Raw genomic sequence first — 15,120 nt, 5'->3', positions numbered from 1 at the left:
TATCGGTCAAATATCTGTCTAATATCGGTCAAATATCGGCTGATATCGCTGATATTATCGGTACCGATATTCTAACCAATATTTTGACTGATATTTCACCACGGGACCAATAACCGATATATCAATGGTATATCGGTGATAAATTGATGTTATGGACTCCATATAATTTAAAAGTTGATGTTTCTATGTGGGAAAATAATATAATGATATCAACTACCAAGTAATAAAACATGATATCAAACTAATGATATCAACTACCAAGTAATAAAAACATGATCGTTGCCATAAACCAACTACTAAAAACATGATATCACCTACCAAGTTGAAAATATATATGATGGTGAGATCAAACTCTCCACATATTCCATGGCTTGTGATCCCTGTAGGCTGCCAGCAATCCAGTTCAGATTGTATACGTCATACGATTCTTTAAACATGTTGTAGATTTTGATTTCCTTGTTACCAAACATAACAATCTTTCCGGCATCTATATTGGAGAAAAGGATACTGAAATTCGAGAGATTAATATTTGATGTCAATAATTCCGACCAAGATTTTTCCTTACCATCTTCGTTCATTACCCATAACTCGTATGCCATCTTTGATTTATGGAAAAAGTGAAGACGCCCGCTTAATGTACACAAACTATCTCTTGAGAGAAATTCACATGGTAATAGTATCTCGGAAAGTACCATCTCCTTAACATCCAGAGCGATTGTAACATGCACACCGCCCGATTCCTTTAATACAATCCAATACAAAAATCCATTTGCAAATGCACCAAACCTCTTTTTCAACATTTGATCAATTATATACCTCTCTTCCAACATGAAACATTTTGTGCTCCATAAACCTTTTTTAAGGCTGAAGACATCACAATAAACTCGATACGGATAATTGAACCTAAACCTTAGTTTAACAATCTTTAAATCGTCTAGAGTTGCACCATAACTTAATCCGTAAGTCTCAACTCTATCGGAAGAGTCCAAAGGTGGATAAGGAACAACCTTGAACGATCCGGTTAATGGATTAAACAATATCATATCTTCACAAACTAGAACGACTATCCCGTCGAATGCTCCAACGACTTGGACATGATCCTCAAGTCCTAGGCAGTTAAAAGGACGAGGAATCCTTGATGTCGAAACCCGATGAACAGTTTTATTCCAAGGGATGGTGTGGTGTATGGCTAGAAGAGATTGGAAGGGTAGAAGCATCATTCGGCGTGATCTCGACTTCATAAAGTAATCAGAAATCAGACGGTTCCAATGCTTTGATAAACATTTAAATCGCACCAAGGGCTTTGTTGGAAATCGAACAAGAATGTTAAAGACAATGTCTTCAGGTAAATTCGCCATTGAATTATAAGGTTTCAAGGAGAATTGGAAGCATGGGCATATATATGTCACGGATATATAGATCCAAGAATCTAATTATAATGTTTATGTGATCTCTTCCTTCATTTAAAAATCCAATTTAAAATATATAATTTTAAAATAACAATATATATGTTATTTTAAAATATATAATTTTAAAATCTAATTTTAAAATAACAATATATATGTTATTCAAATATTAAAATATTAATTTTAACATTAATTTTAAAATATATATGTTATTCAAATATATATGTTATTTTAACATATTAATTTTAAAATAACAATATATATAATATGAGTATTTTAAAAATAACAATATATATAATATTAATTTTAAAATAACAATATATATGTTATTCATATATTAAAATATTAATTTTAAAGTATATATGTTATTTTAAAATATTAAATTTAAAATAACAATATATATAATACGAATATTTAAAAAATAACAATATATATAATAATAATTTTAAAATAACAATATATATAATATTTTAAAAATCTAATTTTAAAGTAACAATATATATGCTATGCAAAGTTAATACTCAAATTATAAATAAAATAATTTTGGTATCTATTTAGAATTTAGGAAGAATATTTATTTGAAAAAGAAATCACAAAGGGCGGTTTTGGTCCAAAATATATTTTCCTGTTTATCTTATTTCACCATTTACAATATTTTAAAAACCGGTTTTTTATTCATACCGAATTGGGCTAAAAGATGGTACAACCGATTGAACCGGGTTATACCGGAAGGTTCAACCGGCTTATGTAGTTTACCTTGTAATTTGATATAGTTGCAACTTCAATTGAAAAAATAAACCAAAAACTTATGATTCTATAATAAAATATAATGCAAAAGTTAATCCATAATTAAAAAATAATATAACATTAATTACTCTTTTTTAAAAACTAATCTAATAGTATGCTCGTTTCAATGTTAATCGCTAGGTTAAAAGTAGTTTTAAAAAATATAGGCCACAAAATATCTAAAATCTCTTGGGCTTTAAACCGGTATTTTAGAAAAAACCGTCGGTACGATGTTCTAGGAAACCGCCCAAAAATACCGGGCTCAAACTACCGGCATGATATGCGAAACCCGGTATTACCGGTTCAACCGGCCAGTATGAATCGGTATTTAAAACACTGACCATTTAAATCCATTACCTTAAGTATAATAACTTAAAAATGGGCTGGCTACCGGCTGCTATCACCACATTGGGGTACATTCGTCTTTCAATCCGGGAAAACCTTCACCTAAGTCAAACACCCGTGAACACTCGCCCAAAGGAATGACAGTGCGCTGAGATAAAACCCTTTCAGTTTAGTGAAAGCCGCATAGTCGCCTAATCTCTCATAACCACACTGGTACCTTTGAAGCTAAATTTTAGGGACATGAATTGAACAAGGGTCAGATGAAACATCAAGTCTTTCCCTTAGCCCTCACCACAAGCTTATTGGCTTATCTATACTATATATAAAGAGAATCCAATGGGCAAAATTAAGATCAAATTTTTAAGAGTTTTACAACTTATAAAGCATATGGTACAACCTTAAAGAAGGGTAAAATAGTCATTGTAACTCTAAATCTCACGGTTCTTTTAGTTTTATTTAAATAGTTATAGTTTTTACCCTTTAACTTTGGTTACTTTTTGTTAATTTGAATAATAGTTACATATTTACCCCTTAATCTAAACAAACTACCCTCCACGACTTTTAAACGGCCATAACTTTTTCACGTATTAATATTTTTTAAAAACAATTACACCATAAAAACGAACATTTTATTTTCTTTAATTTGAGTATAATATTGCTAAAGTTATTAGTTTTAAAACTAACATATTATGTGAATACCAGTTTTTACCAGTAATGAGTCGGGCGGGTTCAGCTGATGGTTAATTTGGTTCGGGTCGGGATGGGTTCAGGTCAAAACGGACTTCAGGGTTAAAATGTTGTCGGAATAGGTTTCACGTCAAAACGGGTTGTGTTAAAAAAGCGGTTTGTTTGAAATTACTCTACATTACATCTTTGCATCTTGATTTTTGTCACCAGTAACGCACGCTCAGGCATCCGTTACGTGGATGATATCGTATATAAATATCGGGTTGCTTGCTTATAGGCATTGTGATGCGCTTACCGACACCGGTTACACGTCTGATGCTACGTTAAACGCATACCATCGTCGGGTTACGCACATACCGAGATTACGAGCGTACTAACATTGGTTGCGTACACCGCTGCATAGCGCGGGCACCTGACTAGTATTTAATTACATACTTTGTCATTTTATACTTTTTAAATTTTTATTACTAACTATTTAATATTTTCCTTATTCAACTACGTTGTGATATACGAATTTAACTTAGTATAATAACTTAATTATTATAAATGTATTTAAAATTTAACCTAGATTCTTTATTAAAGGGAGAGATTCGAAGAGATATACATTAGAAATTGAATTATATCATAATCTCATTAAAACTATATATAATGCAAACAAACTCACATATATATACCCTTTTCAATTGTCATTCACTCTTTGCAATCTTATAATTCAATGGCAGGTATCATAATTATGTACCTGAAGACCTTGTCTTTGCCATTCTTGTTAAAATGCCTACAAAACCCTTTTTGCGGTTAAGATGCTTGTCGAAGCATTGGAACCGTACGATTTCAGATCACTTTATGAAGTCAAGATCACGTCGAATGATCCTTCTGCCCTTCAAACCGCTTCAAGTCGTTAACAACGCTGCTCATTCGGTGTCCGAGCTTCCTTCTCCTAATTTTATGAGCCAAGGAAATAAATTTCATGTCGTTATCGTTGGAACATTCAATGGGATTGTCCTTCTAGTCCTTGAAGATATGATCCTATACAATCCATTAACCGGAGCTTACAAGACTGTCCCTAAACCACTGCCTTTGGATCCATCTATGATTGATATTAGTTATGGATTTTGTTATGGAACATCCCTAGATGATTTAATGATTGTTAGACTAATTAATATGAGCTCAGGTTTTGGTCAAGTTTCCAGATGGTGTGATGTCTTTAGCCTTAAAAAGGGTTCATGGAGCACGACTTCTAGGACGTTGGTCAAGGCGTGCTACATACTAAATAATGCAGGTACCTTTGTAAATGGATTTTTGTATTGGAGAGCAGTTAGAGGCCGCGTGCATTTGATAGTCGCCCTGGATGTTAAGGAGATGGTATTTTCTGAGATACAATTACCAGATTTTGGTCTCTTGGGCACATCGAGAGGACGCCTTTACCTTTTCCTAGATACGAGTACGAAATTTGAGTTATGGGTAATGAACGAATATGGTGTGGAAAAATCTTGGTCAAAAGTATTGACATCAAATGCTCTCACGGGCTTTATTTGCCCTTTGTTGAATATGGATGTGGGAAAGATAGTTGTGTATAAGTTTGAGGAGCAAGGTCAAATCGTAATCTATGATATGCTGAAAGATTCGGAAGAGATATACGGGTTGCAAGCGAGGACCCTTGGCAACATATGGAGATTACAAGCCATGGAATATGTGGAGAGTTTGATCTCACCATCTCATCCATGCTCTAGTTTAATATGAAATTTTTAAATTTTGTATCTTTACTCTCTATGTTCTTTTGATTATAGTTTTCAGTGTCATATATTTTAATTTCCTACATATGGTAGTCTTTTAAGGTTGTTAACTAAGTTGTCACAAATGGGATAAGAGCTTACAAGGTCTTATGAGTTGGCAAGCTAATGTGAGATGTTGCTAAGAGAAAAGCAATACAAGCGACTTTCTTGATAACCATTTGGTGATCTGGAAATGCACACACGAGGTGGTGTTCAATAATAGAAGATTTCGAATGGTGAACGTGCTAGATTTGATCAAAGAAGAGGTCGATCACTTGTTTAAATCTAGATCAGCTTCCTTCTTCCGTTTGTAACTTAAACATACCTGTATTTCCGTCTTGTTTGGGTAGCGCTCTTTTTGGCCTAATTGGGCCGTTGTGCGTTGCTTTGCTTTTGTCGTTCAAAAAAATGTGAGATGTTGCTATATACCTTATCAGTCACCCGTCATAGCTTGGTGATTTCCTCCTTGATCGTCGTCGTTACCTCATTAAGCAACACTCGAAGAACTTGGTGATTTCCTCCTTGATCGTCGTAGTTACCTCATTAAGCAACACTCGAAGAACGGCTCCCAAGTCCCCCCTTAGATCCACGAACTCCGTTCCCAACGTTTTCAATTGTTCGGATGAATGAATTTTAGACTTGTGACTCCAACTTTGTCATGATTGTTTCTACTTCAATTGTTCAAGTGTATTTTACTTTTTTACTATCATAGTATTATATTATACGATACACGTCGATAATGTAACGCACATTTCTTGGCTCAAATTGTTACGCGTATAAAAAAAATGTGGCGGCTATGTATGCTCATTGTGTTCTTATAGCATCATTCACGCTCGGCTTCTACCCTCGCAAGAGGTTCATGAGCTGTGCGCCAAAGGAAGGTAATGTGTACATCACATAATGTACTTGAAACACCAAATAGTACAATATCAAATGTCCCCCAAAAACACGAAACGAGTTACAACGGATACATTTATACGCATTAGCAAAACAATACATCCATATTATTTATCCCCGAAACTTATAAAATGGGTCAATACGTTTTTCAGTATAGGGTTAGAAACCAGCGTGTGTAAATATATAGGACCAAGTTAATTTCTTTTTATGGAAACTAAACTCTATATAGAAACACACACTCGGTATACCTAAAATACAACATTCAACGACAACTAGGAAACATTTCATTTTATCTTAACCGAATTTACCCGTAAAAAAGTAAAAATTATTCCCCTTTATAATAATATGTCTCGAATTTTACCCTTCGAGTGAGTCCACACCATTCGTTTAGATCTCCCCGAATCTCATACTCTTGATCCCAGATAAGGCTGCAAAACATTAAAAGTATACATATGATATAATAACGTTAAAAAATAAATAATAATAATAATAATAAGGCATTTTGACAAGGTTGTTGGCTTACCTTAATCCCGGGTGGAGTGTTTCCGGGTTTAGCGGTAGTTGTGCTTCCAAAAAAACTGATACCCGAGTTTAGTTTTGAGTTTTTATCGGCGGGTTTAAGAATTTGAAAGGAGCACATAAGTGTATCATCAACACTCATCATTGCACCAGCATTATCAAACTCACCACAATAATTTGGTGCGGAAAATACAGTTACAAGTTGTCGGTTTGCAAAGACCTCGTACCCATCTTCTACAACCTGAAATTAATTTGTTGCGTTTTGGTAAGTGGTAACTACACAATAACTTACACGCAATGGTAAATCATAAATGACTAATAAATAGGTTGATTTGAGTTATATTCAATCTTAAACGAGTCAAGTAAAATAATATGGCTAAAATGGGAATGTGTCAAGACGGTCAAATGGGTTGAAAGTCAACCCGACCCGGCCCGTTTAACACATTAAAAAAATGGCATGTTTCAGCCCAAACATGTATTGACCCGTTACACAACTTGTCCACCAAAAACACAGAATAAATGATCAATACGGATCAATTTGAGTTCTATTCAGTTTGAAACATGTTGATTTCAACAATCGAGTTGACGGTCAACCCGGCTCATTTAAAAACTAAAAAATAGCATGTTTCAATCCGAGCACGTATTGAACGTTACACAACCCTACCGCTAATAACAATGGATAAATGAACAATAAACGGGTCGATTTGAGTTATATTCAATCTTCAACGCATCAAATAAATACTATAGCTCAGGGAGAATTTGCCAAGCTGGTCAAACAGGTAGAAAGTCAACCCCACCCGATCCAACCCAACCAGGCCCATTTCAATCCATTTATAAAACGACATGTTTTAGACCGAACACACGTATTGACCCATTACACAACCCGAGAACGAAAAACAATGAATAGATGACCAATAAACATGCCAAATAAATAATACAGTCAAAGTGGAAACATGCAAAGCTGCTTAAACGGGTTGAAAGTCAACCCGACCCACCCAACCTAAACCAGCCAATTGCAACAAGTTAAAAGAAATGGCATATTTCAGCCCAAACACGTATTGGCCCGCTATACAACTCGCACACCAAAAACAATATATAAATGGCCAATAAGCGGGCCAATCCGAGCTCTATTCAATCTCGAACGGGTCAAATAAAATAATATAGCTAAAATGAAATTTTGTCAAGCTAGTCAAACAGGTTAAAAGTCAAACCTGATGGGCCCGACAAATAAGATCCAAATCATGTTTCTGAAGAAACCGAGTAACAACATCCGCACCAAACGTATACGAAACCCCACGATCATTCGCCCCCCATCCTTTGACTTCTTTGCACGGGTCTGACCACAGCAGATCACAAAGCAACCCGCTATCCGGCACATCAGCGGGCCGTCTCAAATTCCTAATCTGATCCAAATTATTAAGATCGGGTGAAAGCCCGCCATGCATGCACAATATCTTTTCATCAATAAGAGCCGCCACCGGTAAGCAGTTGAAGCAATCCGAGAATATTTTCCATAATTTGACATTGAATCTTCGTTTGCATTCGTCATAGAAACCGTAGATGCGGTTTATTGACGCGCATTCGTGGTTTCCGCGCAACAGGAAGAAATTATTCGGGTATTTTATTTTGTATGCGAGCAAAAGGCATATTGTTTCAAGACTTTGTTTACCGCGGTCAACATAATCGCCAAGAAATAAGTAATTTGCACAAGGCGGGAATCCACCGTACTCGAATAGGCGTAGAAGATCCGAATATTGACCGTGGATGTCACCTAATAAACATGGTCAATGCAAAAGGTCAAAATCATATAAATTAATGAGATTTAATGAGTAATTTACACGGATCATGTCTGGTTGGGTTGGCCCGAGACACATTTTTGTAAAATCATCTATATAACTCGTGATATGTTGTGTATAAAATAAAATGATTTAGGAGGTTTTATGTATTATTAACCAAATTTTTACCTGATTAACCCATTCGACCCGTTGACTTTTTTCCCTTATAGCTAACCCTTTTACTTTATTAGTTTGACTTTTTAAAACATAACCCAGATTGACCCATTTATAAGTAAACGGGTCAAAATTCTATATCAAGTTTCAATTATTCCATTCCACTTTAATCTTTTATGGATGAACTAGAATATCTTTTTTTAAAATTTTTTTAATAAAAAAGGGCAATTTCTGTTTCCTACAAGAGTAGCTTGTCACTTTTGGTGGATTATGGCAATAAAGGATTTGAGCTACGCCTTGCAAGGTGGTCAGTTCGAGCCCACACGGGTTTTTGTCTCTCCGTGTGTTACGCCTAGCGGTGGCACAACGACTGTCAAGTGGCAGCCGACGGCATGGTTTCCTGGTTCGCTCAAGCCAAACTCCGAAACCAATGCGGGCCCAGCTAATAAGACAACATAGTAAGAGTGTGGTGGCCCTAAACACAAAAAAGAAATCCGTCGCTCTAAAACACTATAAAAAACATATCTTCTTTTTTTTTAATTTATTTATTTTAAATAAAAAGGGTAATTTTTATTTCCTACAAGATTATGCAATTAACCATATAAAATAATTAACAAAAATTCAAAACCCTAGCAAATCACATAAATTTAATAACCCAATCAACAAAATCCAAAATTTAAGCAAACCCATTAACCAAAAAAAAACACCATACCACAAATCTTGATGGGTGCTTCAAGCTCCAACAAATTAGGTTGTTTCAAGAAAACCTCTCTTGAAACAACACAAAGTTGTTTAATTTCAGGCTCAGTAAGCTGCACCTGTCTACCAGGCCTGCCTCTAACTTCAAGCAACCTTCTAATTATCCCATCAAGAACCGATCTTTCCATAATAATATTAATGGGTGATCAAAATCTTGGACAATAAATGATGGGTTTGGAGGAAAAGATGAAAAGGGTATCTTAAAAACTTAAACCTGGGGCTATTGGTGGCAATTTATACAAGATTTGTAAAGGGTGGATTCGAATTGGACGGATAAAGATTGAGCAAATTAGGGTTTGAGTTTTGATCGTGGAGAGGTGACCTTTGTAGACAACAAAGTGGAGGGTGACTTGTAATAATAATAATAATAATAAAGTATAAACATTTCAAGAATAAAGATGTAGCATATCAGACTACATCAGAATTGTTACCGATTGGTATCAGGATTTAAGATTTTTGGGATCGGGATTATCGGTACTGGTGCTGATACGGTACCAATATCATCCGTATTGTGTTATACGTGGTAAGGCTATTCTTTGTGGGCAACATAGGGGTGGTAAGGGCGGTGTACACCGTCATGGGCGGTATGAGGGACGGTTTCGTGAAGACGGGCAACATAGGGAGGTGTGGTGGGGTCATGGATTATTCTCTTTCTATCTCTCTCTCTCTTTCTCTTACACACATACAGATATATATAGTGGGGCTTTAAACAATAGCGGGCTTTAAGTAGAGGGGCTTCGAAGGCCTGTTTTCTATGTGGTGGTGACTTGGAGGACGACGAAGCCCCTCAACAAAGAATGGTCTAAGTGGGTCGGTTAAATCGTTTAAACTGATAAAGTATACTCGTTTAGATATTGATGGTTATGTAGTCTAAAAAAGATATCGATGTTTAATGTAGTATAGTTGTAAACTTCATGCGGTTGGATTTTGATATTATGTCTATGTGTTGTGAAAATAACGTTAAAAGTGGCGGAAGGTTAATCAGGTATCATGTGGTGGCGTTGATAGCCAAAAGACAAGGGTACGTGCACCAATCGGCTGGAGTCCCGATGATTGAATGTTATGCGCCTTATGTCCAAGGCTTGAAGCAAAACTACTATCTAGCCAGGGGTCTCACCGAAAGCAGCCTCTCTATTCCTACGGGGGTAGAGGTAAGGCTGTATACACCTTACTCCCCTCAGACCCTACCATAGTTTTGTTATTAATGGGATATAGTGAGTAGTGAGTATGATGATGATGATGATGATGTTTAGGTGTTGTGAAAACTTGATTTTAGTTTAAAGAATGTCATTTGGAAACAAAATTAGATTAAAATGTTTATTGAAAAAGTTTGAGTCCGATCAGTGGTTTGAATTAAGAATGAGCAAATGGTGTCGGGTACCGGTGACAAAACGAGTAAGACCCATTTTAAAAGTATATAAATACGTATTTAATGTATATTTAGTTCACTTTGAGAGTTATAAACCAAAGCACAATGCTAGTGACGTAGTGTAGTTGTAACTCTACTTTCTCTTGAGGGATGCAGTTTTGAATCCTCGCAGCATTCAAACTATATTTTTTAGGTCTTTTACATTTCATTAAAATGGATTTTGAAAATACGAACCAATTCTTTTAAAGAAACAGCCTCGGAAATTTTTTCGCTTTAGGTCCCTATAATGGTTAATCCGTCCCTAATGTGTGAATACATTTTTAGCAAGTACTTGGGTTTTTTATTATTCCTACAAGGCTACAATAATATGCAACTAGGCATACTTTTTGTAACATTCCAATAGTGATGGTATTCGTATAGCACTTGTGAATGTTATAAATGCAGTGTAGAAGATCTAAATAACAATATATTCTATTTACATATCGGGTATTATAAAAAACAGAAAGGTAAATGAAAAGAATCTGATACTAAGCTTGCAAGCAAGTGAATAGCATTGTGAATAATTTTATTTTATACCAGAAAAAACGTTATACCTTAATTAAATTATCGATGTAAATATTCCTTTTTAATGAAATATTATTTTCTAAAGAAATCAGTACTTTATTTTCAAATGAGATAATTGTGGTTTTATGATATTTAAGGGTCTCAAAATGAATAAATCCAAATTTTGAGACATTTTTTTGGTTGAAGTTATATTATTGGGGTCAATATATAATTTGCTTCCTATAGAGAATCAATAAAGTATTGCATGTTAAAGATTGGATTATTTTTATACCCATGTGTTGCATTCTTGGTATTTGTAATTATATAAACATGATAGAGAAAAATTAATAACATATGTTTCATTCCTAAATTTGTTTGGTATAATTTGCTTTTATGATAAACAAAACGAAAATATTAGGTACTTTAGAGAGTCAATATGGAGGGCTAGGCTAGACTCATTAATGGTGTATGATTTAAGCAAACAAAAATAGAAAATATACTTATATAAAATAAACAAGTTGATTAATCAATTAACAAAACATTAAAAGTTTAATAAAATAAAAAGAATATAAGAATAAAAGAATATGTAGAGAAAGTAAATCTAAGAAAGAACTAAATAGAAAGTCAAAAGTTGTGAATCATTCCATCTCTCCTTTTATTCATACTTATCAAACGCTACCTAATTTTATATATGAAACGGAATCAATTTTATAGTAAAGTACGTAACGAAGAATCGGTAAAGTATTGCATGTTAAAAGAGTGGATTATTTTTATACCCATGTGTTCCATTCTTGGTATTGGTCATTATACAACTATCATAGTTTATAAAAACTTAAAACGTGTGTTTCATTCCACATTTTGTTAGGTATACTATGCTTTTAAACTAAACCAATTACATTTTATTTAATCTATATATTAGGGTAAGGTTAAAATGAAAACCCATTTGAGTTGTGAAAACTCTAGAAACTCATTCTCAACCACATGTTTTTAATTAAAGTTTAACTTGTGGTTCACAATTAAAGTGAATAAAAAATATAAATATAAATATAACTTTTTCTCTCTCCTGAAAACATATATAAAAATTAGTAAAAAAATATTAAAAAATAGCAAAACATTTTTTTTTATGTTTCGATGTTTTGTATTAAATGTTACAACATATATTACATGTAACAAAAAAAAAACGATGTTACATAAGGTTTTCACGGGTTTTCACAACTCAAGTGGGTTTTCATTTTATACTTTGCCTAATAGATTTAATTGCACAAACAGTCCTATGCTTTGGTTCAAGTCACATTTTTAAGGTCTAAATGTCAAAAGTTGCAAATTTGAGGTTTTTGGTGACAATTTTATAACACGTTTGAGTTCTAATGCTAAATTTCGTTCACCTTTTTATAAAAATTGGAGTAAAAATTAAAATGACCGAAATACTCTTCTATACCCAAATTTCATTTTGGGGGTTAACTTTAAATAAGTAATGCTAGAAAAATAACAAATAACTAACAAGACGATAGTCAAACTTAACTTTTTATGCTTATCTAAAAGCCGAAAGCTCGAACCCGTACCTTGCCTTTATATTAAGGTAGTTGATCTCAAATTTGGACAAAATTGGTTTCATTTACCCTAGAGGTGCACAAATTGGTTTTTCTAATACCCGGTTTGGGGTATGGAATCAGGTTCAGGTATGACCAGATATTGGCAATACCTAGACAGGGTTCGGTCCGGATATTGTCTTTAAAAGCTATACCCTTTACATCGGGTACGGGTTGGGTATAATACTATGGTATTCTAAAACTGGGTATTTGAATACCCTATTTTCGGGTATTGAAAAAACCCTATATTCAGGTTTTTTCTGGGTAAATTTCGGGTATAGATTGAGTTTTGTAAGGGCCTGCACTGGGGGTATTTTTTATATAGATCGGGTATTTAAAAACCCGGTTCTGGGTATGGAGCCGGTTCTGGTTTTCGGGTATTATCGGATGCAAATCGGGTCCGATTCTAGATACGGGTTTTAGTACTAAAATGCATACCCTATCCGTACCCTATGGATAGGGTCGGATACGGGTTCAAATAGTAAAATCTCAGGTATAAGAAAAACCGGTTCCGGGTTTTTTTACTCTGGTTCCGAGCTCGGTCTTTTTTTTCACCTCTGATTTACTCTCCTAGTTTGATTTGACCCATTCACATCTTATATTTTTATTTAATTTCTGTGTGGGCCTGTGCTTGGGCCTCATCATTGGGCCGGCCCGACTGGCCGATGAATAATCCATGAATTTGTCTTGTTATATTATTTAAGGTTTAATTTAATGATTCAATTAAATCATAAAATCATATGCATTTGCAGTTTAATGGGATTTAAATTAAACAAAATATATAAAAAAATGTTTCAAAGTCTATTGGATAAAACTGGTGAAACAAATTTGTAGAACTTAATAAAAATTATATATATATTTTTCTAATTTTAAAAGATCATTTTATTTTATATTTTTACTAGATTTTATCTCCCGTATTACGGGGGCTGTTTTACATTATTCGTTTTTAATATTTATATACGTGTATTTGGATTTTAATTTTATTTATTGTAAGAAAGTTAATAATTAATATACTTGAGGTTTGATGATGAAATGGTTTCACAAATAAATGATATGTTATAATCCGGTTTAAAAGCTATCTGGGTTTGGTGATACCCATTACCCGTTTATTTTCTTTATTATAAAATTGCTTCTTAATTATAAATAATATCTTTTTTAAATAAAATAAGATATTAATTTTTAGTATATTCCTAATTTATAGGATTTTCACATCAAATATTGTTTATTAATTATAAATAATATATTTTTCTTTTTAAATTGGATATTAAATTTTAGTATATCCTTATTTTATAGGATTTTCATATCAAATAATTGGTAAGATTAATTTTTAATTTAATGAGATGTTATAACCCGTTTAAGAGCTATTTGGTTTTGATAAGACCCATACCCATAAATTTGGGTTAAAGCAATGAGAAGCCTCTATTTAAAAATCAAGAAATCTGGTGACTTCTATAAAAAGGAGGAGCGACCACATCGCGACACATATGATTTTAAGGTTTTCGTTTATATATATTATATATATAGATTCTAAATATATTCGTAATTTTAGTATTAATAACTTTACATACATATTGATATTCACCAAATCTTCTTCATAGTTATTTTATTTTAAAATTTAAATATTAAATTAGACATATTCTTTAGTGAAGGAAGATATCATAAGAGATTAACATTAGAATAAGATTTTAATCTCACAATATTGCAATCTTATATACATAAATGTGTCATCATCATCTCTTTGAAACCTTATTATTCAATGGCGAGTATACCTCAAGACCTTGTCTTTGACATCTTCGTCCGGTTGCCTACAAAGCCCTTGTTGCGGTCCAGATCGAAGCATTGGAACCGTTTGATTTCGGATTACTTTATGAAGTCAAGATCACGCCGAATGATCATTCTACCCTTGAAACCTCTTCAAGCCATACACAACACCGTACCGAGTGATGGTACCGTTCATTTGATTTCGACATCAAGGCTTCCTTGTCCTTTTAACAACCTAGTAAGTGAATATCGTGCCAAAATTATTGGAACATTCGACGGGATAGTCGTTTTATTTTGTAAGAATATCATCTTGTTCAATCCTTTAACCGGAGCATTCAAGATTGTTCCTAATCCGCCTTCGTACCCGTCTGATAGATTTGACACTTACGGATTAAGTTATGGTGCAACTCTAGACGATTTAAAGATTGTTAAACTAAGATTTAGTGTCCATCATTCGTGTCGAGTTTATTGTGATGTCTTTAGCCTTAAAAAGGGTTTATGGAGCACAATTTAAGAGCTTAAAGATTGAATACAACAAAATATTGAGCACCCTATAACAACACTTTATAGGTGAATCATGAAAGTTCACAATATCTAGGTTCCCAAGGAAGTTATGTTATCTAGGTTCCCAAGGAAGTGATTAACATAATGACACTGGATCTAATATAACGAATGATAACCAACTTTTAGAATACATCTTCTTTAAAATAATAAATATATCAAAGATTATTTCCGTAC

At 33.6% G+C, this 15,120-nt stretch overlaps 3 protein-coding genes across 3 annotated transcripts in view; 1 reads left to right on the top strand and 2 right to left on the bottom strand.

Annotated features, from left to right (window-relative positions):
• Positions 1-314: 314 nt before the first annotated feature.
• Positions 315-1,358, bottom strand: LOC143569383 (F-box protein At4g22390-like). Its single transcript, XM_077055314.1, has one exon. It carries the CDS (start codon positions 1,356-1,358, stop codon positions 315-317), a length of 1,044 nt encoding a protein of 347 aa, XP_076911429.1.
• Positions 1,359-3,995: 2,637 nt separating this feature from the next.
• LOC143569382 (F-box/kelch-repeat protein At3g06240-like) lies at positions 3,996-4,964 on the top strand. Its single transcript, XM_077055313.1, has one exon. The coding sequence runs from the start codon at positions 3,996-3,998 to the stop codon at positions 4,962-4,964; it is 969 nt and encodes a 322-aa protein (XP_076911428.1).
• Positions 4,965-6,007: 1,043 nt separating this feature from the next.
• Positions 6,008-15,120, bottom strand: part of LOC143569374 (serine/threonine-protein phosphatase PP1-like) — a 102,999-nt gene continuing 93,886 nt past the window's right edge. The window contains exons 2-5 of the mRNA XM_077055309.1: positions 9,074-9,250; positions 7,624-8,183; positions 6,417-6,653; positions 6,008-6,321 (exon numbers count right to left, since the gene is read on the bottom strand). Of these exons, the coding sequence (XP_076911424.1) occupies positions 6,298-6,321; positions 6,417-6,653; positions 7,624-8,183; positions 9,074-9,248 (996 nt within the window). The 5' untranslated portion in view covers positions 9,249-9,250 and the 3' untranslated portion in view covers positions 6,008-6,297. The remainder of the gene's footprint in view (positions 6,322-6,416; positions 6,654-7,623; positions 8,184-9,073; positions 9,251-15,120) is intronic.

This window comes from Bidens hawaiensis, unplaced genomic scaffold, assembly GCF_021521415.1.
Source record: "Bidens hawaiensis isolate Kalapana, Puna unplaced genomic scaffold, B.hawaiensis_p1.1 tig00024462_1, whole genome shotgun sequence".
In the NCBI taxonomy this organism is placed as follows: Eukaryota; Viridiplantae; Streptophyta; class Magnoliopsida; order Asterales; family Asteraceae; genus Bidens; species Bidens hawaiensis.
Note: the sequence above shows the minus strand (reverse complement) of the source record. Positions and strands in the feature narration are given on the sequence as shown.